Source organism: Ovis canadensis, chromosome 12 (assembly GCF_042477335.2).
Source record: "Ovis canadensis isolate MfBH-ARS-UI-01 breed Bighorn chromosome 12, ARS-UI_OviCan_v2, whole genome shotgun sequence".
Classification (NCBI taxonomy): Eukaryota; Metazoa; Chordata; class Mammalia; order Artiodactyla; family Bovidae; genus Ovis; species Ovis canadensis.
The window spans coordinates 54,396,391-54,421,559 of NC_091256.1; the positions used below are offsets into that span (position 1 = coordinate 54,396,391).

General features: G+C 61.1%; 1 protein-coding gene across 3 annotated transcripts; it reads right to left on the bottom strand.

Moving 5' to 3' along the window:
* Positions 1 to 1,741: 1,741 nt before the first annotated feature.
* On the bottom strand, positions 1,742 to 25,054 carry TMEM201 (transmembrane protein 201). Of its 3 annotated transcripts, none has more exons than XM_069544772.1 (11): positions 24,803 to 25,054; positions 18,098 to 18,218; positions 17,567 to 17,758; positions 16,270 to 16,446; positions 14,735 to 15,087; positions 14,105 to 14,308; positions 8,671 to 8,924; positions 6,602 to 6,673; positions 5,693 to 5,992; positions 4,806 to 4,940; positions 1,742 to 3,706 (listed from the first exon to the last, which is right to left on the bottom strand). In XM_069544772.1, exons 1-11 carry the CDS (start codon positions 24,913 to 24,915, stop codon positions 3,609 to 3,611), a joined length of 2,019 nt encoding a protein of 672 aa, XP_069400873.1. In that variant the 5' UTR covers positions 24,916 to 25,054; the 3' UTR covers positions 1,742 to 3,608. The 3 variants fall into 3 exon arrangements, with proteins under 3 accessions (XP_069400873.1, XP_069400872.1, XP_069400874.1); XM_069544771.1 differs by having other exon boundaries at positions 18,098 to 18,242; XM_069544773.1 differs by lacking the exons at positions 1,742 to 3,706; positions 4,806 to 4,940 and adding an exon at positions 5,248 to 5,458 and having other exon boundaries at positions 18,098 to 18,242; positions 24,803 to 25,014.
* Between the last annotated feature and the right edge of the window lie 115 nt (positions 25,055 to 25,169).

Consider the following 25,169-nt stretch of genomic DNA (forward strand, 5'->3'; position numbering starts at 1 on the left):
CGCAAGGCTGGGTGGGAGCTCTGAGCAGGGGGGGCGGGTGTGACTTTTGAGGGAGCCTGGGGTTCTTCCTGGGCGTGCACTCGCAGGCTCCCTGGAGGAGAGGGCTGCTAAGAACTGGGCCCTTTGGCCTCCTGAAGTCACAGCCTCAGAGGACATCACAAGACCTCTGAGATCAGTGAACTCGGATGTGTCTGTGGCTCCATCTTCAGGGCTTCCCAGATGGCGCTAGTGGTAAAGAGCCCGCCTGCCAATGCAGGAGATCCCGTGGAGAAGGGCACGGCAACCCGCTGCAGTCTTCTTGCCTGGAGAGTCCTATGGACAGAGGAGCCTGGAGGGCTACGTCCTTAGGGTCACAGTCAGGCACAACTGAAGTGACATTGCACACACACTTGGAGCAGCTTGGCCCTGCTGCCACACACGGTCGGCTGTGATCTGTGCGTGGTCAGAGCGAGTGGCTCGGGCCCATCCCTTCCCATCTGCCCTCAGGGCTGGTGAGACAGCCTGCCCTGCCATCCTCAGGGAGACAAGGACCCACCGACCACCCTCCCTACAGGTGCTAGGCCTGAATGAGTCCTTTGCCATAGTGTGGTGCTTCAGTCATCTCCAGATCAGCCCTGGATGGTGGCCCTGCTTCAGAGTCAAATTGAAGCCCACAGAAATGCAGACTCTGGTCACTGGGTAGCCTGGGCTCAGAACCTGTGCTGGGACACTCAGGAGGCCAGGCCCTGGGGTTCCCACCCAGGCTCCCAGCTCACTGGGGCATCTCCCATTGCTACGTCAGGGCCCAACGGGGCCAGCATGTGGGCTGGGGGTCCACTGGTACACCTGGGGAGGCTGGTGCCAAGTCCACTTGCTGGGAGGATGGCTGGGCCAGTCTAAGTGGGCTTGGGGGGAAAACAAGGTCTCAGTCATGTGGGTGATCCAGGGCCAGATCAGGGGCCACTGGCTGGGAGGGGCAAAGAGCCGGTTGAACCCCTGCTCTCGCTGCTTACCCAGGGCCTCCTATCTCTGCTCCAGTTCACCCTCCTGCCCAGGCCCACCCTCCTGCCCAGGCCCACCCAGGTAGCTGATTGTTGTTCAGTTTCTCAGTTGTGTTCAACTCTTTGCAACCCCATGGACTGCAGCACACCACACTTCCCTGTCCTTTACCATCTGTTTGCTCAAACTCATGTCCATTGTCGATGATACCATCCAGCCATCTCATCCTCTTGTCTACCCCTTCTCCCGCAGACATCTGCCCTCAATCTTCCCCAGCATCAGGGTCTTTCCCAGAGTCAGCTCTTCACATCAAATTGCCAAAGTATTGGAGTTCAGCTTCAGTCCTTCCAATGAATGTTCAGGGTTGATTTCCTTTAGGATTGGCTGGTTTGATCTTCTTACAGTCCAAGGGAGTCTCAAGCCTTCTCTTTCCAACCACAGTTAGAAAGCATCAATCCTTTGGTGCTCAGCCTTCCTAATGGTCCAACTCTCACGTCCATACATGACTACATACTGGAAAGACCACAGCTTTGACTAGATGGACCTTTGTCGGCAAAGTATGTCTCTGCTGATGTCCTGTTCAAATCCCTGAGCCCTTCTGGGAACACAGCCATTGGTACCCACCACTCAACACCAGGAGCCCTGGGCCGCTCACCCTGGGCTCTGTATAGAGTGGATATGCCTCCACCCACCCTCCCCCAACACATACACATAACCCTGTCTGGCGCATGAGCAAAGCAAATGAAGACAAGACAGACTGGGGTGTAGTTCAAAGGTTGGTATCTTTTTTGGTTTCCTTTTCTGCTTTTGTAAAGAAAAATAAGGTTGTGTTTTTATTTGAAAGAAAACATAAGTCAGCCCCCTCCTGGCCCAGCCTCTCCCCTGCCCCTGGGGGGCACTGGGACCACAGGCCCTGGGCAGGAGGGGCCTGGCTGGCCAGGGTGAAAGAGGGCTGGGCACTCGGTTGGAGCTTCCTCAGAGCCAAAGAAGGGCATTCGGGAATGGAGTTTGGTTTGGTTAGGCAAAAAGTAAAATTAAAAAACTCGACACACATGCCCACTGTACAGATGGGGGCCAAGAGGCATCACCTCCGAGTTGGAACCATCTCTGGCAGTTGGAGTCAGGGGCCTGGCGTGGCCCCTGGCCCCCAATTCCCCGTGTTCCGGGGTGGGGGGCAGGGCAGGAAACAGTAGCTCTCAGGAGTGGGGGAAGTCAGAGCAAGCTCCTTCCCCACATGGTAAAAAAAAAAAAAAGATTACTAAAAAAGCACCCGAAGCTTAAAAAAACTAAACCTCCCTGGCAGGGAGGATTGGGGGCATCCTGCTTAGGAGCGGAATGCCTGACCTGGCAAAAATGTGTAGAAAAATAAAATTAAACTTTATCCCTGAATGACAGAGTGAAGACCCTTCCTCTGCCCTCACGACCCTCCCCCTAAGGAGACTCAGAGTTCACCGAGTGGCACAAACGTGCACGGACACACGGAGTGTGCACGCATGCACGCCGCCCCACACCTGCGTCCAGAGCCTGGGGCAGTGGCGTGGGGATCCTGACTCCTGCAGGCAGTCTTCTCATTCCTCACAGCACCGTGAGGGTCCCTGTGCCTGACTTTCCAGGGCAGGATGGGACTCCAGCCCAAGGTCAGGGCGCTGTGTGGGGGACAAACCCACAGTATCAGTTGGAAGGGCAGTGGCAGGACCGAGGGGTTTGGGGTAGGAAGCAGGCAAGCCACGGTGGCCTGGAGACAGAAGTCACACTGAGCCCACTGCGACCGCAGGACGCCTAGGGGAGCCGAATTCACGGCAGGATGGGGGCAGGGGTCCAGGGTCCTCAGAGACCTGCGGGCAGAGGGGCCCAGCAAAGCCCCTGAGGGCAGTGCATGAGGGAGGGGCCTGGAGACGGGGTGGCCCTGGGTAGTGTTCTCAGGGTGGCCGGGCTGCTGCCTGGGAAGGTCACCAGAGGTAATAAAATGGGGGTGCAGCAGGGAGAACAGAGCTTGCAGGGGTGCTTACACTAGTCTAGCTGGGCCCCAGAGACCCAGGAACTCTGAGGAGCCCCGGGCAGGAAACTCACTGCCCACCCGGGAGAGCCAGAGGGCAGGCCTAGCCCACGGCATGGTGCAGGACAAGGGCAGATGGCGCTGGTCCTCATGTGGGTGTCCACGGGGGCTTTACCTTCCACCTGACCAGGTCAGGGAGTACAGTACAAAGAGGTGATCACAACCAGGGGACGCGGGGGTGGGGGGCAGCCCAGCTCCTGCTCCCCTCACAGTAGTAGTGGCATTTCTGCCAGGCAGGGCTGGACGGTAGGGAGGGGACCCCAGAGTCACGCAGCCCCTCCGGGATCTCTGGCTTGGAGATCAGAGTGTCAGCACCAAACGCACAACTGATACCAGCCAAGGAAGAGGGCGGGGAGAAGTGAGCCCCCGAGACCACGCCCAGGCTTGCAGTCTTTTAGGTGGGGGAAGGCGGCGGGGGACAGGACTCTCTTCGGAGGCGAGGTCAAGGGCCCTGGAGAAGAGGGCGGAGGCGGCGGGCCCTCTGGAAGGGCCAAGGCCGGCAGTGGTGGAAGCGGCATGCACCTGGGCGCACCCTCCGAGGTTCTCCGGGTGCCAGGAGGCTGCGGACCACGGGTCAGCGCAGGCTCTGGTACAGGTAGGCCGAGGTGAAGAGTGCGTTGGCGGTCAAGCTCACGGCGAGGAGGCCCCGGATCACGGAGGGGCCAAAACGACCTTCCAAGAGAAAAACCGAGACCAGTGAGCTGAGCGCTGCGGGGTTGAGGCCCCGCCCCCAAAGGGGTGGGCTCCCCTGGGCTAAGGCCCCACCCCCAAGAAACCTTCCTATCTGAAAAGACCCCAGGAATCTGCTGTCATTCTAAGTCTTCACTTTTTTTTTTTTTTTTGCACCCTGCAGCTTGTGGGATCTTCCCTGACCAGGAACCTGGCCCTTGGTAATGAGAGCGCAGAGTCCTAACCACTGGACTGCAGGGGAATTCCCAAGTCCTGACTCCCTGAAGGTGCCTCCCTTCCTGACCCTGCTCCACCAGGCAGGTACCTGGCTAGGGCAGTAACACCTGTACCTTGCCATGGGGACACCAGCTTTACAGTCAGGACAGGAGGAGGCCCCTGCCCAGGCCTCAAGGTAATAAGCTGCTGACTCGGCCCCCCCACCCCAAGTTGATGCTGCTGGGTCATGTCCCAGACTCCACATGATCTGGGGGCAGCCCCCATTTCCGGTCACCCCAAAATGATTGTTTCAGGAAAATCCTTGCTCAATACACAAGGCTTCCACATGCCCCGGGGGAGTGTCAGGACCTGATCACTGGGCTTTACCCAGAACCCCGATTCAGGCTCACAGCCCACCCCGAGCTCGCAAGCTGAGAAGCCTGGATTTGAACCCAGGCAAAATGCTGCCCAGCACGGCCTGCAGCCTCCGCACTGGCCGCCAGCGTGCGCAGGCCAACACCCCCCCGGGGAAGTTTATGGAACGGTGACAGTGTTCTGTACCCGCTGTCCTCCTGAGCAGCTGCGGGCCACACGTGGCCTTGGGACACCTGCTATGTGGCTGGTACAGCTGGGCAGTCAGATTCTTACTCTGATTACACCGTAACTGTTAGACTTAAGCAGCCACCTGAGGCCAGAGGCCCCTGTGACAGCGCAGGTGCAGACCCTTCGTAACTGAGCCATGGGGGGCACAGCAGGTGCGAGGGGCATCAAACCACCCTCTGCCACTCAAGGGCCCTTGAGGGGCTGTTCTCTGACAGACAGGAGGGGACAGTGGCTGCAGACCCATGGCCCTGCCCTCTTCCTGCACACTCCACAGGGCGCAGACCTCGCCAACTGGTGGGCTCCTCGGCGCACCCTCGGGTGGTGGTGTCCACCACACAGGAGGACTGGGATGAGTCGTCCTCTTTCTTGATGGAGCGGCTGCTGCAGCTGCTGCCCCCTTCCGGCACTGACTTCGTGTCTGCAGGGAGAAGGGGCGTTTCAGTGGGAGCTCAGGGCATACCCCCAGGGACAGATGTGGGCAGCTCCACCTCCAATCCCAGGATGGTCCATGAATGCGGCCGGTGGCCATCAGCTTTGCTGGTCCCAACTTGCTTGGCCTGCCCTGGACAGTGGGTGGCCAGCTCCTCATTCAGGTCCTGTCTGCGTAGCTGCCGGGAAGGGAGCTGGCTTTGGGTCAGGAGCTGCAAACTCAAATGCCACTAGGTGTGGAAGACGATGCCACAAGCAGGGCTGTGGAGGGGCAGAGGCTGGGGCGAGGGACCTCAGCCTGCCCTTCTACCTATCCAGCCTGGTATGGCCAGATCTTCTGATGTCATGACAGACACAGGAAATCCACAGGTTCATGGGAAACGTCTAGATGTTAAATGTTGAGGCCTAAGTTAAAACGTTCTAGAATGCTTTGTAGAAAAATAGCATTTGAACAAAATAAAAAACATCTGCAGCCTGATGCACGGGACAGAGGATCCTCCAAGTCAACTGCAAAAGAAGGAAATAAAAGCAGCCAACTAAGGGCAAGGTCCTGAAGGGTTCAAGGTCACCAGAAGCCAGGCCGGAGGGTGTCTGGACTTGGGAGAGCAGCCACAGTCAGGTAAGAGCCAGGACAGGCCCTGAGCAACCTCTTGATGGTGTCCCCACCACTGCACACTGACTGGAGGCCTCCCATGGCCTGCGGGGCTCTCCCACCTCCAGGGTGAGTTCAGAGGGCCGTACCCGCCATGTGCTTTGTGTCCCACGTGGGCTGCTTCTGTGGGGCTGGGGATGACTCGACGGTGTAGAGGCTGCCGTTGTGGGGCGAGTGTTCGTCAGAGCTGCTGGGGGTATGTGGGGTGTCCCCAGGGGGCGACGGGAACAGCAGCAGCTTCTGCCCCTTCAGGTTGAGCCGGGCCGGGCTGATGAGGGGCCGGCGGTGGCGCAGGGAGCCGGCACTGGAGGCCACCGAGCCGGCCACAGAGGGCGCCGGGGAAGGGACCGGGGAGGAGGGGCAGCTGCCTGACAGCAGAGAGAAGTAATCTGGAGGTGGGAGGAAGGCAGAGATGACAACATTGTGAGTGCTCGCTCTGCTTACAGGAGCGCCTATTCTGATCTGTTGCTTTCTCGTCTACCAACTGAGCGAGAAAGGCAAGGCTGGGCCTAGACTGCTGGGCACAGGGGGGCCTGCTGGGAACTGTGGGAGGAGGCACCCAGGGAGGGAAAAAGGATCGCAGAGCCTCAGCGATGCCCCTTCTGCCTCTCTCCAATTTCTGTCCAAATCTCTGCTACCTCCCTCAGCTGAGAACAAGGCCTGGGGAGAAAGAAACCCTGGAGACCCAGGCTCAGCTAACCTGGGCCCTGCTCATTTCCAAGTGCCATCTCCACGTGTCACCACTGTAAGGACGATGGCACCATAGCTAGTCCCAGAAACTGGTGCCCATTTCACAGAAGAGAAAAATGAGGCACGGGGTGTCAGGCACTTGCCCAGGACTGCACGGCTGGGAGGACGGGGGCTGGGATTTGAACAGAATCCCCTCCAGGGGCCTGTCCGCCGCCCCGCCCTGCACACGTGCTCTGGAAACCCCGGCTTGCACACTGCCCGCCTGAGCCACCTTCCCATCACTCCCCTTGGTGCTCGGTCCTTCTTACCTGAAACTGAGGCCTCCCCGGGTCGGGACACCTGAGACGGAGGGCGGCTCCCGCTGAACAGGTACCCTGAGTCTGCAGACAGGAAGGCAACACAGGTCCCTGGGGAGATGGCCCATCTCCAACCCCCTCCCCGAGGCATGGCTCCTCTGCGTCACCCCACATCCTGTGTCCTCAAGGGCAGGTCCCCGCTTCGCAAATAAGGAAACTGGAACCCACGCAGGCCACACGGGAGGCTGGGCCTGGCGCCTGCCCTGTGCCCTTTTCTCCAGCCATCTTGAGTCCCGCCTCCTCCACTAACCTGGCGGGTGCAGGGGAGGGGCCTTCCCGCCTGGCGTGAGCTGCAGGGAGCCGGGGTGAGGCCTGCAGCAGGAGCTGCAGAGGCAGGCAGAGGTGGGCAAGATGGATCCTAGGCTGCCAGGCCGCCTGACATCTGAGCCAAGGGCTGGCCCCAGCGATGGTGACTGGTTCCCAGCCCTCACACGTCATTCTGAGACCAACCTGTGTCCCACAGCACCGCCCTGGGCCCTTGGGGCAGGAGGCCTCCTGAGCCCTCACCTCAGGCCTCCCACGGCAGCAAAGAGACAGCCTGTGGACACAGCAGGCAGGGGCCAGACCCGTGCCGTCCAGCAGCGGCTCCAGAGCGTGGGTCCCTGCCCTGACCCTGGAGGCTCTGCAGAGAACACCGTCTGCGGATGGGCCCAGAGGCTGGGTCCCCAGGTTCCCAGGTCCAGGGTCTTCCTGTCCACTCCACTCCCCTCTGTCCCAGCTCCAGGGACTGTTCACAGAGGGCCCCCAGGGCCCCATCCATCAGCCCCAGGTCTGAGCAGGGCCTGAGCTGCGACTCACCTGCTCAGGGAACTCTGCTGAATAACCATTACCAGATGAAGCCCTTCTCCCAGCAACATGGCTCATGTCAGGTGACATGGAAATGCCTGGAGTCCAGATCTCAGAACTACTCACGGCTCACTCTGACCCCGTCAATCCCACCCTGCAGGCCTCAAGCACTACCCACCGCTTGGCTCACGGTGTGTCCAGCAGGGTGACCCACCCGCTACCTAGGAGGACGCTGGACTGCACACAGGGTGAGAAGACGCCTGGGCTCAAACCCCAGGTCTTGGCAGCTGCAGCTGCTGGACAAGTTATGGGAAGAACAGGCCCAGGGGATGTCGGGCTGGGCAGGGGGAGCCCCCACGTTGGGGAACTGCTGAAGGGCTTCAGAGAGACACTACATGTCCGAAAGCCCAGCTTAACCAAGATGCTGCCCACGTTCCTGGAAGCTGGATCCTGCCACACCGCCCTGCCTGTCAGGTCATCCCCCATAGGATAAAGCAAACCCCGTGGGCACCAGGCAGCCTCCCTAAATGAGGGTCATTAAAGAAGACCCAGCAGGGCCCCTGGAAAGATCCTGCTGGCGAAGAGGGATGAGACAAAGCTTCTTTCGGTGGGGACCACATACTGGTCCCACCAGGGCTCCATGAACACGACAGGCTTGAACCAAATCCCTGGGCACTGGACCACAGAGGCTGGGGGGCAAATTTTCCAGCCCCCAGGGTCTCAGGGGCTTCCCAGGTGGCTCAGTGGTAAACAATTTGTCTGCAAATTGCAGGAGACGCAGGAGACCCTGGGTTCTATTCCTGGATGGGGAAGATCCCCGGGAGGAGGAAGTGGCAACCCAGTACAATATTCCTGCCTGAAAAATTCCATGGACAGAAAAATCTGGCAGGTTACAGTCTACGGGGTCACAAAAGAGTCAGATGTGACAGAGCACACACATACACAGGATCACAAAACAGCAGTAATAGTAAGAGCTGTGACACCTAAGCGCTTTAAATCCGTCACCTGGCTTACCCCTCACACGGGGTCGGTTCCACAACTGGCCTCATTTGCTTTTTGTGGGAAACTGAGGCTCAGAATGGTTAAGCCCCTCGGCTCAGGCAGTTACTGAGTAGACACACCAGGGTTTGAACCCAGTTCCACCAACTCTACAGTAGGACCACCACCCCCACCTCGAGCTCAGCTAGGTGCCCCGAGCCCCGCACTGCCCACCAATGCCTTTTAGTGCCACTTACCTGTTCGTGTCAGAGAGGGGATGGTTCCCAGCGAGAGGGCCCGGCTGAGGCGGCCAGGCAACGAGGAGGGCGAGGCCCGGCGGGGGGACCGGAGCAGCTGTTGGTTGGTGATCGGCAGGAAGCCCGGCGGGGAGGGGATGAACAAAGACGGCGAGGGGCCCGTGATGCTCAGGCTTGGGCAGGGGGCGGTCAGGCTGGGGCCGGTCAGGCTGGGGCCAGTAGGGAAGAGGCCGACGGAGTCTCCTGGGAAGCACCTATGAGAGAGCCCGGGGGGGCGTGGGAGAGAGGAGCAGGTCAGCCCCGGGGGGCTCTGGAGCAGGGCCTCCACCTTGGTTGGCCCCTCCCTTCCCCCACGGTGCAAGGTGGGGCCCGAGTTGGGGTCCCAGAGGAGGCGTGTGTTAGTTGCAGCAGAAAAGCGGTCCGACCACATTCACGCCATTAGGAGCGAGTGGCTGGGAGGTGCTGGCGTGACCCACCCCTCCCTGCATGCCCCCTCCGATCCCCCTCAGCCTCACAGCAAACTAGGTCTACTACGAGTCTCGGTATTAAAGTGACACTGTCGCCCTCGCCAACCTCACGCCAACCCTTCACCTCGAAGCAGAAACGCCCAGTCCTGCGCTGGGCGCTCAACTGGGCCGCTTCCTGCTTGGTGCCCAGAGCCTCCTCGCAGTGGCCGAGCTCGGGGAGCCCCTACTCCCCTGGGCCGGACCCTGGGAGTCCCACTGCTGCTGCTCTCTCGTCTCAGACACCAGACACTCCGCTAAAGCCCCTGGCAGAGCAGAGGGGGAGGCAGCCAGGCTTGGGGATCTCCGGGAAGAGGCTCTGGCAGGACACTTAGAAAGAGCCGTGAGCGATCGCGAGGCTGTCCGCAGTCGGAAGGTGACAGTGTCTCTTTAACTTGAGCGCGGTACAGATCACACCACACGACCCAGTGGCCCCAAGCCAGAATGTCAACCATGCTTCTGATTAAGGCAACTGATTACAGAGGGGGAGGGGGCAGAGGCAGTTAATAAGGGATTAGTCCGCCGTGTGGACGGAGCTGCAGAGGTCCAGCCTTACCTCAGTCCCAAGGGACAACTGAGCCCAAGGACAATGTGCCGACGGACGGGCAGGTTGGCTCAGGCCCTGCAGCAGAGCCGGGGGCTGGCTAAGGCGCCCACCCCAGCTGCACACCTGGGGTGCTGCTGGCCAAGCTTCAGTCTACTGATCTCCCTGGTTTTCTCCCCTTCCCCTCATTTTAAATAACTTCTAAGAGGGTGGGTCAGCTGATGCTGGCCCGGAGAATCACGTGACCTTTTTATTGCCTTTCTAAGTGCCAGGAGGCCACCTGGACTTTGGAACCAAAGGTGGGCCCAGTGTTTGCGGGACATGGGGAAATCAAGGCTGTGGAACCTATCAAGCAAATCTATAAAGGACTCTGGGCACCTGGCTGGCTGGCCCCAGGCTGGATGCACCTACATTCCACCCAAGGACCCGTTCTGCCCAGAGTGACCCCTACCTCCTTTCCCTCAAAATGCCTGGGGAAGGTTCTGACTCTAAACACAAGACACAGGTTGGTACTGTCATTTTAGAACTATGATGCCATGCAGCAGGACAGTGACGACCTTGGGGAGTGGTCGGAGGTGGGGGGGGATGCTCGGCACCGAGGGGCAGCGTGGGTGCACTGGGACCCTTGGCTAACTTGCTCCAGTCCCCTGCACCTATACCCCCAAGACCCCTGGCTGTTGTGTGCAGCGGCAGCCTGAGGGCAGGGTGTGTGGGCCATAGTGGGGGGTGGGGCAGGGGGGAGGGGGAGATGACCACACACACACACACACACACACACACACACACACACACACACACGCCTGAGCCTTTCCGGGGGCGGCAGCATGTCTGCCTGCCCTGGGCTTCCTGTGCTACCTCACTGGGCAGCCCATGGGCTGGGCCAGGCCAGGCACTGGCCAAAGTACACTGCAAGTAATTGGCAAGCTAAAGCCCAGTCAGGCCATGGGTCTTGGAGGTGGCCAGCAGGGCCTGACCAGCTCCTCCCTCCCAGGTCCTGCTCACACCCGGGGCTGCCCATCTGGCACAGGTGCTCTCCCAATCTCTGATGCAAGTGAGCAACGTGGCACTGAGGGGTTGGGGGGGAGGAGGGGACGGTTCTTCAGTCTGACCCTCTTGTTGGGACATGTGATGGCATCACTCAGCTAGCAGATCGTGTGAAGTGTCAGGCATGAGCCCTTGTCCTGGCTCCACAGAAGACAGTCCTCGGGAGCCTGTCAAAGGAGCCCCACCTCCGCCAGGCTCCAGAGCGCTGCACTCAGACCGATGCTTCCTCTTAACAGCCCCCCACCCAGAGACCACCTGCGCCCTCAAACCACATCTCAGAGAGGCGTCCGGCCCCGGAACCCAATCCTGTGTGCCCGCCATGATGGAGGGGGTCTGGGGAAGTGGCGGGCTGCTGGCTGCACTGCACCCCATCTGACACTGAGGGGGGCCTCTTGTTCTCCAACCCCATCCTGGCCCAGGCCGGGAGCAGGAGAGAGAGGACGACACTTAAGGAGCAGCTTAGGGAGACAAGGAAATAAACGCGCCACCCGAGGATGGTGGGCCCTGAGCTGCTCGGGGCCCATGTTGCCAGCTCCCAATCTTGACTCTGGTGGGCGCTCCCGTCCCTCGAAGCCCCCGCCCCTGGCAAAAAAGCCTCTGAAGGAACGAGAAAGAAAAAACAGAAAAGACGTGGTGCCTGATGCCCCCCGGTCAGAGCAGGGCCCCGGAGGCATTTATTGAAAATACAGCATCAAACACACTACATCTAAGGCCAGGAGTTGTGGTTACAGCAATTACAGGGTCACTAGACAGTCATCCACGTCTACACAACAGAAAGGACGGGACTCGGTGACAGTCACAGGCAGAGGGGACACTGGCCTCTCCCGGGGCTCCTGGGTAAGCATTATGAGGGAGCCTACTTGGCCTGGGGTCGGGGGAGAAGACGGTCCCACGCCCCCACCCCTCATTCTGCAGGGTCTGGAGGTGGTCCCCAGTGGAGGGGAGAGGAGGCCAATACACTCCCAGGGAATGAGCCATGGTCCCAGTGGTGCCCGCACTTCCTCAGCTGTCGCCAGTAATGTCGGAAGGTGCTGAAATATGCTCCACATAATGGAATTTGAAGGGATAGATGCGTGGTTTTAAAAATCACACAAACTAAAAATGCCAGGAAGCCTTCCTTCGATGAGGTCCATCTCGCGACACGTGGGTGTCTTTCCGTCCCCGCCCACTAGAGGGCAGGAGAGATGTCTGCTCAGCAGGCTCCTGGCCAGCGTGAGCTGGTTACGGTTATTATAAATAATTTAACTTAAATACACGCGTACACACAGATGTCCTGCTTCTACTCAATGCCAAGAAAAGCGGTAATTAGCACCATGCTGCCAGTTTCCTTGAGAACAGGGGATTCCAGAAACCAGGGGACACACAGCCAACAGACACGGGTTCCCCGCCTGGCTCCCACTGCCCCTCTCCGGGAGACTGGCTCACAGAGGCGAGGGACAGGCCGGCCACCCCACTCCTCCACCTTGTCAGTGCTCTTCCACCTCACCCTCCACCCAGGGCAAGCTGGGCCCAGCTCCTGACTCACCCAGCTCTCCGCCCATGTATCAGGGTGCAGTGCCACCCAATACACAGGTGGGTGGGTGGGCTGGCTTCTCAGGACCCCGAGAACGGAAGGATGGTGGGGATCGGGCCTGAGCTGGGCACTCTTCACTCACCCTGTAGGCTCAGTGAGGTGACAGCCCTTTTCCGAGTGTCACCCTCGCACATGTGGCTGGCACGTGCAGTTCCCCAGGTCCATACCTGGAGCGGGGTTCGTGCTTACCACGATTAGAGTAGGACACGAGGCCCTGCAGGGGTGCGCAGCCTTGCTCTACCCTCTGCCACGGCCCTGGAAGGCAGCCCCCAGGCTGAGAACAGCCTCCAGAGCACGTCCACTCCCATGCCAGCACCCCAGGGCCCTGGAGGGGTCCAGCTCTCATTGTACAGATGGCGCACAGGAAGGGGTGGTGGGGTCTGGCAGGCCAAGGCCCTGTGGACTCTGCAGCTGCCCCACGGGGAGGTGGAAAGCAGGAGCCTCCCCATGGGGCTCCAGAGGCCAGGAGGAAAGTGGTGACAAGCCAAAGAGAGACAAGGGACAAGGACCCAGTGTCACGGGCCTGCGTGTCCCTTGGGCCCCTTACCCAGTGCTAACTTTGGGCAGCTGGAACTTTTTCTGGGCATAATAATGGAGGTGGGGTTTGGGGAGGAAACTGGGGACATCCTGGCACGGAGGGAGGGGGGCAGGGCCCCGCTACCTGCCAATCAGAGCCACCTTGGCCCGGGAAGCCTGAACCCCAGCCCTGCAGGGAGCGAGTGGAGGGCTGGGCTGTAAGGGTTGGGTTCCTGCCTTTCCAGGGCAGAGCCAGGGGCTTCCCAGGAGAGTGGGCAAAGTGTGTGTGCCCCAGTTACACTGTCTGGCTCACAGCGGTGCTGAAAAGATAGGGAAGTAAAGAACGTGTAGCCCTCTCCCCCCACCATCCTGGGCGATCTCCCACCATGGCCTGGCTATTAGGAGAAACCTGCTGGCCACGGGGAGCAGCATGATTTTCTACCCTCCACCTCCACACGGGCCTCGCCCCAAACTCATGGTCAAGGCCAGTCTGGGTCTGAGAACTGCATTCTCCATCCCTGGGGAAGGAGGCTGAGGGATAACGGGCTCTCAGAGCAGGGAACCCAAGGGGTCAGCCCTGCCTCCTCCTGGTTTCATGAGCTCTGGGGGGGCTGTCTGGACAACAGGTAGGACCAAAAAGACAGACCAGAGAAATGAGGGTGGGACGAGGTAGGGGGCTCTGCTTGGCCCTGACTCAGCAGCACCTGCCTACACCTAGCAGCCCGAGTGGCCAGGCCATGCGGCGAGGGCCCAGCCTGTAGCCACCATCGCCAGCCCATGTTGGGGGCTCAGAGACGGGGCAAGGTGAGAGAAGAAGCAGAGAGCAGGCCCGTACCCCTCTTCCGATGGTGTCATCGCCAGGAAAGGGGCCATGGCCAGTGTTGGGGGTGCCTGAGCTGCCGGTGGAAGCCACGGGGCAGAGGCAGGCAGTATGGGTGCTGCCCTGTTCTGGTCTCAGAGCAGTGGCGGTGGGGTCTTTGGCCAGAAAGGTGGCGGCAGTGGTGACCAGCTAGAAAGCACTTGGGGGTGCTGGGTGGGGGGTGGCTTGGTGGAGCCAGAAAGGAATGGGGGGCCTGACTCCTAGGGGAAGTGGAGGGGCTGGGCCAGGACCCTAAGGTGGGGGGTGGGGGGTGGAGAGGGAGTGAGGCAGGTAAGAAAGAAGCAAGACAGAGGTGCCCTGTCCGGGCTGCGGGCAAAGCCCGGGGCCTGTTGGTCCGTCTGTCCTCCCCCCGCAGTCACTGCTGCTTCTCTGACCTTCGGGGCCGGAACCTCCGTGGGCCTGTCGCCTTCCTTGTGGCCACGGCTGCCGTGAAGCCCACCAGGCAGCACAGGGACGTGGTGCTGAACTTGAGCGTGTCCAGCCAGCTGGGTGAGGCGGCCTGCAGGTACTGCTCAGCCAGGTGCAGCCCCAGCAGCAGGGCCCACAGGCCGGTGGAGAAGGCGTCGATCCTCCGGAGCCTGTGGGGAGAGTGGGAGTGAGGGCCCATGATGGGGGTGAGGCCCCTCCTGGCCCCCACCTCCTGCCTCCGCCATTCACCCCGGCCCTGCTCAGAGGAGAGCATTGAGGGCCTGAGCAGAGCGTGGGGCTCTGAATGCCGCTTCCAACACTTCCTCACCCCCTGGCTCTGAGTCAGTGTTTCTGAGCCTCGGTGTTCTAGTCTGTACAATGGGGCAAGGAAACCTCCCTCAGAGCTGCGGTGAGAGGGAGGGGATGCCGTTCGGTACAGGGTCTGCATCTGCACAGGCAAGCATTACACCCTGTGAGCTAGGTCACCATTGCCCAACTGAGGTGAGGAGCCTGGGGTGGGGAGAGGACGAAGTGTGGCCCCCAGGGCCCCTGCCTCCGCTGAGCTTCCTCCCACTGCGTCCCTGCCCCTCACGCACCTGAGGCGGCCGGCCAGCAGCATGGCCAGCAGGCAGGTGAGCAGACCCAGTGCCACGACGCCCATCTGGTGGCTCTGCCCGAAGGCCCAGGCCTCACGCAGCTTCTCGGCCACGTGCTCGGGCAGCAGGCCCAGCAGCTGCCGCCAGCCCTCAGCCCCGGTGGCTGTTCCGTTGTCTGGTGGGGCCGAGCCATTACTACCAGGTGGCAGGGTCGGGGGCAGCGGGGCTCCCGGGGCAAAGGGGTTGCTGGTGCCGTAAAGCGCAGTGGTCAGCAGGAAGGCACAGGCCAGGAAGGCGAGGGCCCGGAGCACAATGACCTGCGCTGGGGCCTTCACCGCAGACGCGCAGAAGCTCTGAGAGAGGGAGAGGCAGGTCAGCGAAGGGGCCAGAGCCACCAACAGCCCTCTGGGTGCCCGCTCTGTGCACGGGGGTCTGGCCAGGGGCCCCCAGCACTCACAGAAGAACCACCAGTGATCAGAGGTGCCCTAAATTCTCACGCACTCTTGGCTTCGTTTCTGGCTCACCCCTGGGTCCCATTAACCTGTCTCGTTTCTGGGCCTTCACTCCACTGCGAGCTACTGTGGGCGGCAGGACTGTGCTGCCACATTCTCTACAGTAATCCTTCTGATCCGATGGTGACCTCTTCTTTCAAACACATTTCCCAATCATTTTCAAGTTATCATAAGAAACTCCTACTGTGTGGTTTAAACTAGAATTTTAATGAATACACACACAACTCTGGTCAAAGTTAGAAAATACCCGTTATTAACTTTGGTAACTTAGGCCCATAACTGTTCCTCTGAAACTATCACTATGTTGTTAATTGGCTATGCTCCAACATAAAATACAAAGTTAAAAAGAAAGAAAAAACAGCAAGTTGTTCAGTCTGAAAAACAGCGGAGGGGAGGAAAGCAAGGGTCAGCACAGCTCTCTGTGCAAACAGGTGTGCAGGCCAGTGGTCAGGGGCCTGGCTGCAGACCGGAAATCTCACACCAGCTGGTTGGCCAGACGGCCACCACCAGCTAGGCACCTCTGGGGACCCTGGGCTTGGGGAGAATGGTTTCTACTTCTAAATCCATCTGCTCCTATATCACATTTTTTTATGCCAGGACACTCTAGCACCTGAGCACAGTGACAGAAACTAATGATGGTTTTAGCCAGCTGGTCCAAGGTTCAAACCCCAGGGATGCTGCACACTAGGCCCTCTCCCTGAGACTCAACCTCCCTGCCTAGTTTCCAGGGTACCTCGGAGAGCACCCACTACAAAGGTGCTAGAGGAATCCCCAGAGGTGCTGGGAGGTGCCCAGGCTCTGGAGGGCAGCCCAGAAATCCTGGCCACGCATGCAAATGACACACATTCTCCTTGGGACCCCCCAACTCTACTCTGGGTTGGGGCACAGGTTGGGAGGCGGCCCTACAGGAAGGTGGCTGCCCCAGGGGAAGGGCCTGGCTCTGAAGAGCTGCCCCCAGTCACTGGCCCGCCCTCTGGGAAGGGGTCTCCGGCACAGACTCGGGGGCTGGGAGGCCCCTCGCACCTGCATGTAGGTCTGGTCTGCCTCCCGGCGCTTGAACTGGTGGCTGAGCAGCAGGGCGCGGAGCTGGCGGTTCTGGTGCTTGATGTAGTGCTCCACGGCCGCCTGGCACGGCCGGCACAGCTTGTACATCTGCTCCAGGTGGTGCCGGTACACCTCGATCTCCTCATCGTACCTGCCCTGTGGAGGGGGCACAGGCTCAGGGCCCCGGGGGCGACCGTGTGCAAGTCATCCCTGTTCTGCGCCTGCTTCCTCGGGGGCTCGACAGGACCAATGGCCTGGGAAGAGGGACCGCCCACAGCCCTGGACACAGCAGGGCCCCTGGGGGACGTTCCAGCTGGCTCTGCGGCTGCCAAGGACACACCTCGAGGCCAGAGCCTGGCATGTGGCCTTGCTCAGGCCCTGCTCCCGGACTCCGGACACCACCTGGGCTTGGACAGATGGGCCACCTGGAGGTAGACCTGCCTCCTCACTGAAGCCCAGCGGCCCAGGAAACACGAGAAAGCCCCTGGCCGGGTCAGGGCCTCGGCAGGAACTGAAGGGCCTCTGCACTTCAGGAACAGCCCAGGAAACGCGAGGCCCACCCTTCCTTCCCCATGAGATGCAGCACACCCCTCCCTGTTTGCAGGGGAGCCAGACATCTCAGTCTGCAGGGGCAGGAGGGTCCTGGTTTGGTTTCTTGCTAGGAGCAAACGTGCCAGAAACCTGCCCTGGATGCCCCGTCACACGTGCCTGCCCTCCTCTTGGCAGCCTTCCCAGCTTTCTCCGCCCAGCCCCAGCTCACCTCTATTTTCTCCCTCCCCACCTCCCTCCCAGACTGGGCCTTGGGGAAAGTCAGGGTCTCTGGGCTTCAGCAAGCATTGTCTCTTGACGTCACAGAACCCCCAGACTAGGAGAGGAGAGATGGGCTAGACGACAAGGCTGCTGGCCTCCATGTGGACCCAGGAGGCAAAGGGCTGACATTCAGCCTCTGGGCAGTACCCGCCTCCCCTCGCCCTCCACGAGCCAGCTGCCCACCAGGCGGTGGGCTAGACGGACTCAGAGGGACACAGACAGGATGGACCCAACAGGGCCCCGAACTGGAGCCCAAGGACCCTGCCTCCCCTTGCCCAGGGACAAATCCCTCTGGACTGGCAGGTACGCCTAGGCCTGGGGCCCCCACAGCAGTGACAACGAGACAGGAAGTGTGAGAAGCGCCTGGCTGAGATCACACACCTGGAATGCAGGCCAGCACAGGGCTCCGGGTGAGGAGGGGGCGCCCCTCAGCGGCTCTACTGCCTCCAGCACCCCCCCCACTCACCTCGTCACGTGGTGAGAAGGCGGCCAGCTGCTTGACCTTGGTGGTCTGGTGGTGGCTGCACCTCCGGCACAGCAGCACCTGGCTGCTCACCCACTGCGGGGGGGCGGGGGCGCGGGGGCCAGGCGAGCCGCTCACCACGTGGTTGAGATGCTCCAGGTACTGTGCGGGGATCGGCTTGTTGTAGTCACCATTCTGAGGGAGGAGGACCTGAGTCAGGGGGAGGCCTCCCCACGGGCAGGAGCCTCCTGCCCCCGCTCAGGCCGGGCGACGGACAGAGGCCCCACATGCAGATACTCCCCCAAGGTGGATCAACACTCCCTCTCTTTACATGCAACACAGAAGCTCTTCTTTCAAAGAACTTCACGGGGAACCCCAGCTCAGGCGAGACGCAGAGTCTGAAAAGGCCTGGGTCTGAACATAAACCCGCCTATGTCAGTGCCGTGACTCTGCCCACGTCACCCTGGCTCCCTGAGCCTGTGCGCTGGTCCTCGGAGGGGCCCTGGATGGTGGCCGGGGCGGGCGGGGGCACACCTCCTGGAAGCCGTTGTACTGCTCACAGTGGGGGCAGTCCCAGCAGTTGCGGTTCCCGTAGGGCACCACCGTGTCTTGGTTGCAGAACCAACAGTTAACGACGGTGTGTGTCGGCTTCATCCTGCGGACGAGCACAGAGTGGAGTCTGCAGGAGGACGAGAGACCAGGGAGGGTGGGCGGCAAGCAGGGCGGGGGACGCCATGAACCCGTCCATGGGACCTGGGCTTATCCTCAGCCAACCAGGCCAAGCCTCCTTGACCCTGGGGTCACCTGGAGAAGCACCAGGAACCCGGGGCCAGCCAGGCTACAGGCCGACAGGGACCTGGCTCCAGGACGGACCTCCCTCCCTCCCTGCAAGGCCCGCAGACCTGGGCCCATTCCCAGGCTGCGGAAACGGTGCTCCCTGGGGAATTTCCAGATGGAAGGGGCCTCGGTGCTCACAGAAGCCCCAGGAGAGCCAGGGCCAAGGAGACCAAGGGTGGAGACTGCAGACAGCTGCTCATCCCGGGGCCGGCCCTCCCTGGCTTGGGGACAGGACAGGCTGGCCACAGTGGCCCTCGCCAGGCACACGCACGGTGACAGGTGGGTGTGCAGGATAATCCCGGCCCAGACACTGAGGGATCTGTGCTCGAGTCCCTTCCATTCATCTCCCTGGCTGTTTGGTGGGTGTGTGTTGGGGGTGGGGGTGGGGGAGGTAAGGACGTGGCAACTGCCAGGGAAACCTCTCCAGTCCCAGAAATCTATGATAACAGGTGGTGGCAGCTCAAGCCTGGGGTCCTGGCCTTGCCACTCCTGTCCCCCTGCTTGCTACTAGAATCCACCTCCAGCTGTGGGGTTGCCGTCTGGGTCTCTGCTGGGATGGGCAGTCATATCACACGTGGATACCCCTGTTGTTCAGAGGATGGCACAGCCCCAAGCTTCTGGGAGCCAGAGTTCCAGCTCTGCCAATCCCTCCTCTCCCAGCCTTGGCAATCACATGTTATCAGGGCCCAAAGACACAAGACACGTAAAGGCGCTCTGTAACATAGGGCGCTGGCTCTGGGGTTGTTGGGGGGCCTGGCCCCCTGGAAAGAGAGCTCCTGATTCTGACACTGAGCTGCCTCTTGGCCTTGCCTGTCCATGGACCATCAGGTCACAAGAGTTCTCCAAGCCTCAGTCTTATTACCTATCATCTGCAGACAAGACAAGTGTGGGAAGTGCTTCCAGAGTCTGGCTGACTGCTCAATAAACTGCAGTTTACATGGGGAGGGCAGGGGAGGGGAGGGGCAGGGGAAGAGAGGCGCAAGCCCAGACAGAGGACATGGAAACAGACCCTGCAGGGGAGGGTCCCAGGGTCCACAGCAGGCACCCTGGCTTGCCCCAGCATCATCGAGCTGGAGGGCAAGATTCAGAAATAGCAGTGCTGGGCAACCTGGCCCCGTGGTCACGGTGTGACCTTCAGGGAAAGTCATTTTTTTATCTGGCTGATGGGGACAGCAACAATCCCTGCTCCAAAAAGGGTGCTGAGGGATCGAGTGAGAGAACTGAGGGAAGCGCTGGGCTGGGCAAGTGGTCAGCAGAGGCATTCTGACAGCCTCACTGGCCTTCAGGCCAAGAGCAGTGGAAGGAGGTGCCTAGTGGTATGGGAATCCTCTCTGCAGAGAAGCCGCACTTGGGCACTTAAGCACTTGGCCTTCTCTCTGTTAATTTGTAACCGCTTTACAGGCTTCTCTGTAATAGTGCACCAAGGGGAGGCGTGTCCAAAGGGGCGATGAGGCAGGCCCAAACACCTCTCTCCCCTGCTCCCCCAGGTCCTGCTGGCCTCATGATGGGCCCCTCTGCCCCCTCCACTCCAGATGCCCACCATACCACACCTGCTACTGGAGAAGCCAGCGGAAGAGCTGGCAGCCCACGAATAAAGACAAACAGGAAGTGAATAAAGATGACCCGTGGTGGGCGACCAGGAACTGAGGCTTTGGGTTTGGGGGGCCAGGCATGAAGCCCCTCCTGCCCAGGAAGTCATCGTTTTTACCCTCAATCACCAGCTTCGTTGGTGGGGAAGTGAGCCCGGACTGGAAAGGGGTGACCGGGAGGGGAGGGGGGATTAGGCCTGGGCCAGCCCTGGTGGTGCTAGTGGTAAAGAACCTGTCAGCCAACGCAGGAGACGTACGAGACGGGGTTCCATCCCTGGGTCGGACGAGGGGCCTGGAGGAGGGCATGATAACCCACTCCATATTCTTGCCTGGAGAATCCCATGGAGAGAGGAGCCTGGTGGGCTACAGTCCCTAGAGACACAGAGTCAGACACGAGTGAAGTGACTCAGCACGCACATGCTGAGCCAGCAGCTCTGGCTTGGTAATCCCTGCTCAGGGTTGTGGGGGTGAGGGTCTTCTCTCATAGAGAAGCTGCCGGCCACCCCGGCCAGATGGGTTCCACCTGGTGGGGTGTCATCCCTCACAGCTCCCCTGGGGAGCGCCCTGAAAGCATGCTAAGGCCTGTGAGCAGCAGATGGACCAGCGATGCCAGGTGGGGATGTCAGTTCTCCAAGGACCAACGACGCTCCCACCTGCCCGGAGCTTCACATGCCAGACACATGGGCGCATGTGACTCACATTCGCGGGCTGCACTTGATGGCTGACCTTGCAGCTCACAGTCTCCACAGCGGCTGGGCGGCCTTGGCCTGTGGGCCTGAACCCACCTCTACCGGGCCTGACGCGGGAGCCAGCTCAGCCCCATCCTGCTCAGGCTAACGCCCCCACCCTGTGCCCCTCCTAACCCCTTGACCTACTTCTCTCCCAAGCCAACCACCTCCGTCCCCAGCGAAGCTCTGGTCAAACCCCTTGTGGTGGACAAGGTTGGAGGGGCCAAGAGAGAGTGACCTCGTGACACAGGCAGGAGCAACTTAGATGGGTCAAGGCCTGGCCACCTCCAGTAGAAGACCAGGCTCCAGAGGATGGGCGGTTGGCTTGGAGGCTCTGGAAGGTGCTTGCCCAGCTCCTGCTGCCTGTGTGCTGAGCTTCTGGGCTCTGCTTGGGTCAGGGGAGGCCTGAGGCAGCCAAGGGTAGGACGGGCCCTGTGGGAGGAACCAGGGGGCAGCTGTGTGTTCCGGAACCATCCCTCCACAGCCCCAAACACACAACGGGAAAAAGATGAACACAGGCCCTAATGATGGTATTGCCTCGTGAGCCCCAAACGTGCACGCTTAGTGATAGCAAAGCGCGTGCCCTGACATCCCACTATGTCCTAAGAGGTCAGGCGGGGGCAGGGGGTCAGTTCCAGCTCACCACTCTGAGGGCTGCAGCTCCATGCCCCTTGGCCCTGGCCCCTGCCGGGGGTGGGCATCAGCGGTGAGCCCAGTGCCGTGTGAGGCGGAGGAGACACTGTGGGCTCAGTCCCTCTTAAGGGTTGGGGGCGGGGATAGGGGGCTCAGAGTCTGGGGGAGGCCGATGTGTCAAGCAGTCTCCACCACATCAGGCTCTGTGAAGTCCCCCAAGGGGAACCGGGCACACAGCCTGTGACCCGTGTGCTGGTCCAGCGGGTCTGGAAGATGGTCTCTGACAGCCAGGCTGGTTCCCTCAGGACTCGGGAGGTCAGCCTCCCAGGTGAGGGGTCCCTGAGGGATCCCACGCACTGCCTTACTTGCTACTCTGTGCCTTGAGTATTGTGCAATCCACCTGCAAGAATCCAAGGGCCTCCTGCAGGGCAGAGGACCAGCACCAACGGGCCTCCGGACTGCCCACTCCAACCTCTAGGCAAAGCACACTTTGGTCCACAGCGGTCCAGCCTACACCAGACAGAAGGCCTGGGTCTGCTCTCAGTGGACAGCCTCCTCAGCATGGCCCGGCTGGAGAGGCACAGGCTGGGCTAGCAAGGCGGCAGAGATGCACGAGGCTCCCCACTCCTGAGCCGGACGCAAGGACAGAACGACGACTGCACAGGGCAGCTGAGACAGACGCCACAGCAGAGAGCCAACGGGCAGAGCGTCAGCCGTCACCCTCAAGGACAGGCCTGCCGGCCAGTAGGGCCCACAGGCAGATGGCCCTCAAATGGCTGGGACTGCCAGGCAAGGGGGCAGGGACCACCCAGTGTAGGTGTGGGGAGCCAGACTGCATGGCTGCAGGAGAGCATGGTGAGAGGTGTGCAGGAGTGTGGCCAAGGCTCCACTCCTTTACCCGGGAGGCTGTGCCCTCTCGTCTCCAAACACCAGACAGTGGACAATCCAATAACCACGTCTGGGGGCTCCAGTAGCCGTGAGCAGGCTGTGCTGGCAGAAGACGAACACGATGCCCAGCAGCAGAGTCTGGGGGTGGGAGTCTGGGTGAAGTGGGCATAGGAAGCCACCAGGACTGCCCGGGTCCAGGGCGAGCAAGCCCAGTGAAGTATAATCTGGGCTTCCACCTAGCCTCCTGGGTGCAGAGCGGCAGCCAAGGTGCTCAGTGAGGACCGAGGGCATGAGGCTTGGTTAGGAGCTGAAGGGTCGTGGTGTCGCTGGGCAGGAAGCCCGAACTCCTCGGCCTCCATTTTCTCACCTGCTGAGTGGGGCCACCAGCAGCACGCACTGCCACCCAGGTCCCAGGCAGTCCAGTCAAGAGGACTCCATGGGCAGGAAGCCAGGCTGGCCCTGCCCGAGGCTCTGGGGACCACAGCACTTCAGAGAAGAAGGCTGCTGCCCCTGCTCCCTGGCCAGTCCTCCGTCCCTGTCCCTCTCTGCTGAGCCTGCAAACACCCACCCGGCCAAGTTCACTTCCAAAAACAACTCTCCTCACATGCCCTTTCCAGGGTCATTTAAAACCCGCACTATGGCCAAAGCCATTCCTCACTGTCACTGACCTCCTCCAGGAGGGAGAGGGGCTCAGTCTGGGGGCTCGTCTTGCTTCTGAATCGTGACCGTGGCCAATTTATGACCCCAGACAAAAGCCAGCACTCAAGGAGAATCCCAGAGTGTCCCGGGAAAGGGCTGTCTTCTCGGCCGATGGGTCCCAGGGCCACATCACGACTCAGGTGTATCACTGGTACCCCCGTGGCTCCCCTCAGAGCAGCTCACAGGACACTGCACGCAGGTCTCAGGCTCTTGCCTCCGGGAAAGGGAAGGCTGTGGCTGGCAGCCCAGGAGGGGAAGAAATAGGCTCCCCACCCCCCCACCCCCGGCACCTCCCCCCTCCACCCTCAGAACAGCTGTAGCGCAAGAGGGAGGCACAGTGGGCATATCCAGCTCAAATCCAGCCACACAATACGGGTGGGGGCCACAAAGCCTGGTGGCAGTGCCTGGCCCAGGCTGTGATCTCTGGGCTGACACTTCTTCATTCCATTTCCTGGGAAGCTAACTGGGCTCTGGACACACCTCTGCTGTGAACATTGCTCTGGGAATCTGAGCAAGTGGCAGGCACCTCTGCACCTCAGTACCTTCGTGTATAAAATGACTGATGTGAACCAGCTGATCCTGCGAGCCCCTCCAGCTTCCAAAAACTGGGCAGAAGCCTGGACACGTTGAGATGTGGGCTGTCAGGGGTCCCTCGAGGCCACCCCCTCCGCAGCCTGCCGTTCTGGCTCATCCTGCAGACACAGCTGATGTCCCTCCCACCCCTTCCTCCCCCGGGGAAGACTGTGACTCAGTCGCTCTCACGTCTTTTCCCCTTGGGTAAGAAGCGGTACATGGTGGTGGCTAAGGAAGAACAGACAAGCCCTCCAGGTTCAAGTCTCAGCTCCCCCGCCTGCTGCTGACTAGCCGTGGGCAAGTTCCTTCGCTTCTCCCACCTAAGAGCTGTGCTTCCAACATCTGCTGCTGAAGCTACAAACCCACCCACCTAGAATGTTCTCACAACCCCACCTTTTTTCCTGTCCCCTGCGAAGGTGGATCAAGTGGGGAGACAGTGGAGATGCCCCTGAGGTCCTCCTGAAGTAAGAGGGCCAGTAAGCTTTTATCCCTGACCACGGAAGCCCATGATAGGCCAGCTCTGCATAGGGGTCAGCAAGGTCTGTGAACCTGGGCCAGGGCAGGGGGCCGCCAATGAACCCACCCAGCAGGAGCCCAGCGCAGTATTTAAACACCCCTAAAGTATGTCATGTCAGGCTTTCCTGCTCTTGGAGCCTCCAGAGTCCAAAGGTTAGGGACGCAGGCTCCACGGTCGGGATGCTTCAGTTCACATCCTGACTCGTCTAATTGATAACAATTTTTGCAGCTCTTTTGTCCCTCCGCTTCTCTAGACATAGCGCGGTTGTGACTGAAATGGGCTTATGTGAGATTACAACAACGCCTGAGGCACCCTATGCCGCCTCAGGAATCACCGGCTAGTACTCAACCTACCCCAACGTGCTCCTGAGGACCAGGGATCAGGGCTCCTGGCGGAAGAGAGCGCGGCCCGACCCCCGCTCGACTCTGCCGCAGGGGTGGGGGGCCCTGCAGATCCTGCGGTTCGGTCTGCACGGGTCTCCGCGGGGGAGGAAGTTCGTACCCCCGACGCGCCCCACATTCCTGGGCTCCCCCAACCCGCTTCTCCGCCGCTTCCCGACAGAGGAGCCCCAGCCCGGTTTTCTTTCCGGGGGCGGGGCGTGCACGGCGGGTCTCGGCGCGGGGGCTAGCGGGCCGGGCCCCACCGCCACGCCGCGGCCTCGAGGCTGACGGACAAGAAGATGCCGGGCGGCCAGGGGGCAGGCGCGGGTGGGGGCAGCCGCGGGCGGAGGGCGGGGGCGCGATACTCGCCGGCTGCGTGGGCCGCGCGCACTCACCTCCGCGCGATCCGGTAGAGCAGCACGCCGGCGGCGGCGCACGCCGTAACCCCCAGGCCGCCGGCCAGGCCGGCCGTGGGGCAGCGGGCCAGCAGCGCGCTCACTCCCTCCATGGTTCCCGGCGCGAGCGGTGGGCGGTGGCAGGCGGCGGCGGCAGCAGGGCCGAGGGCCTCTGGTAGGACTCGGAGCGGCGGCGCGCGCCTCCTCCCGCCGTGACCTTCGTCGCTTTGTAGCCGGCGCGGGCCCGCCCCCTGACTCGGCGCGCTCCCGGCGCGCAGCCAATCGGAGCGCGGGGCGAGCCCGGTGGGCGGGGCGCCGGCGGAAGTCGCGGTATTGGCCCCAGTGCGCCCTCCCGTGGCCGGAGGTG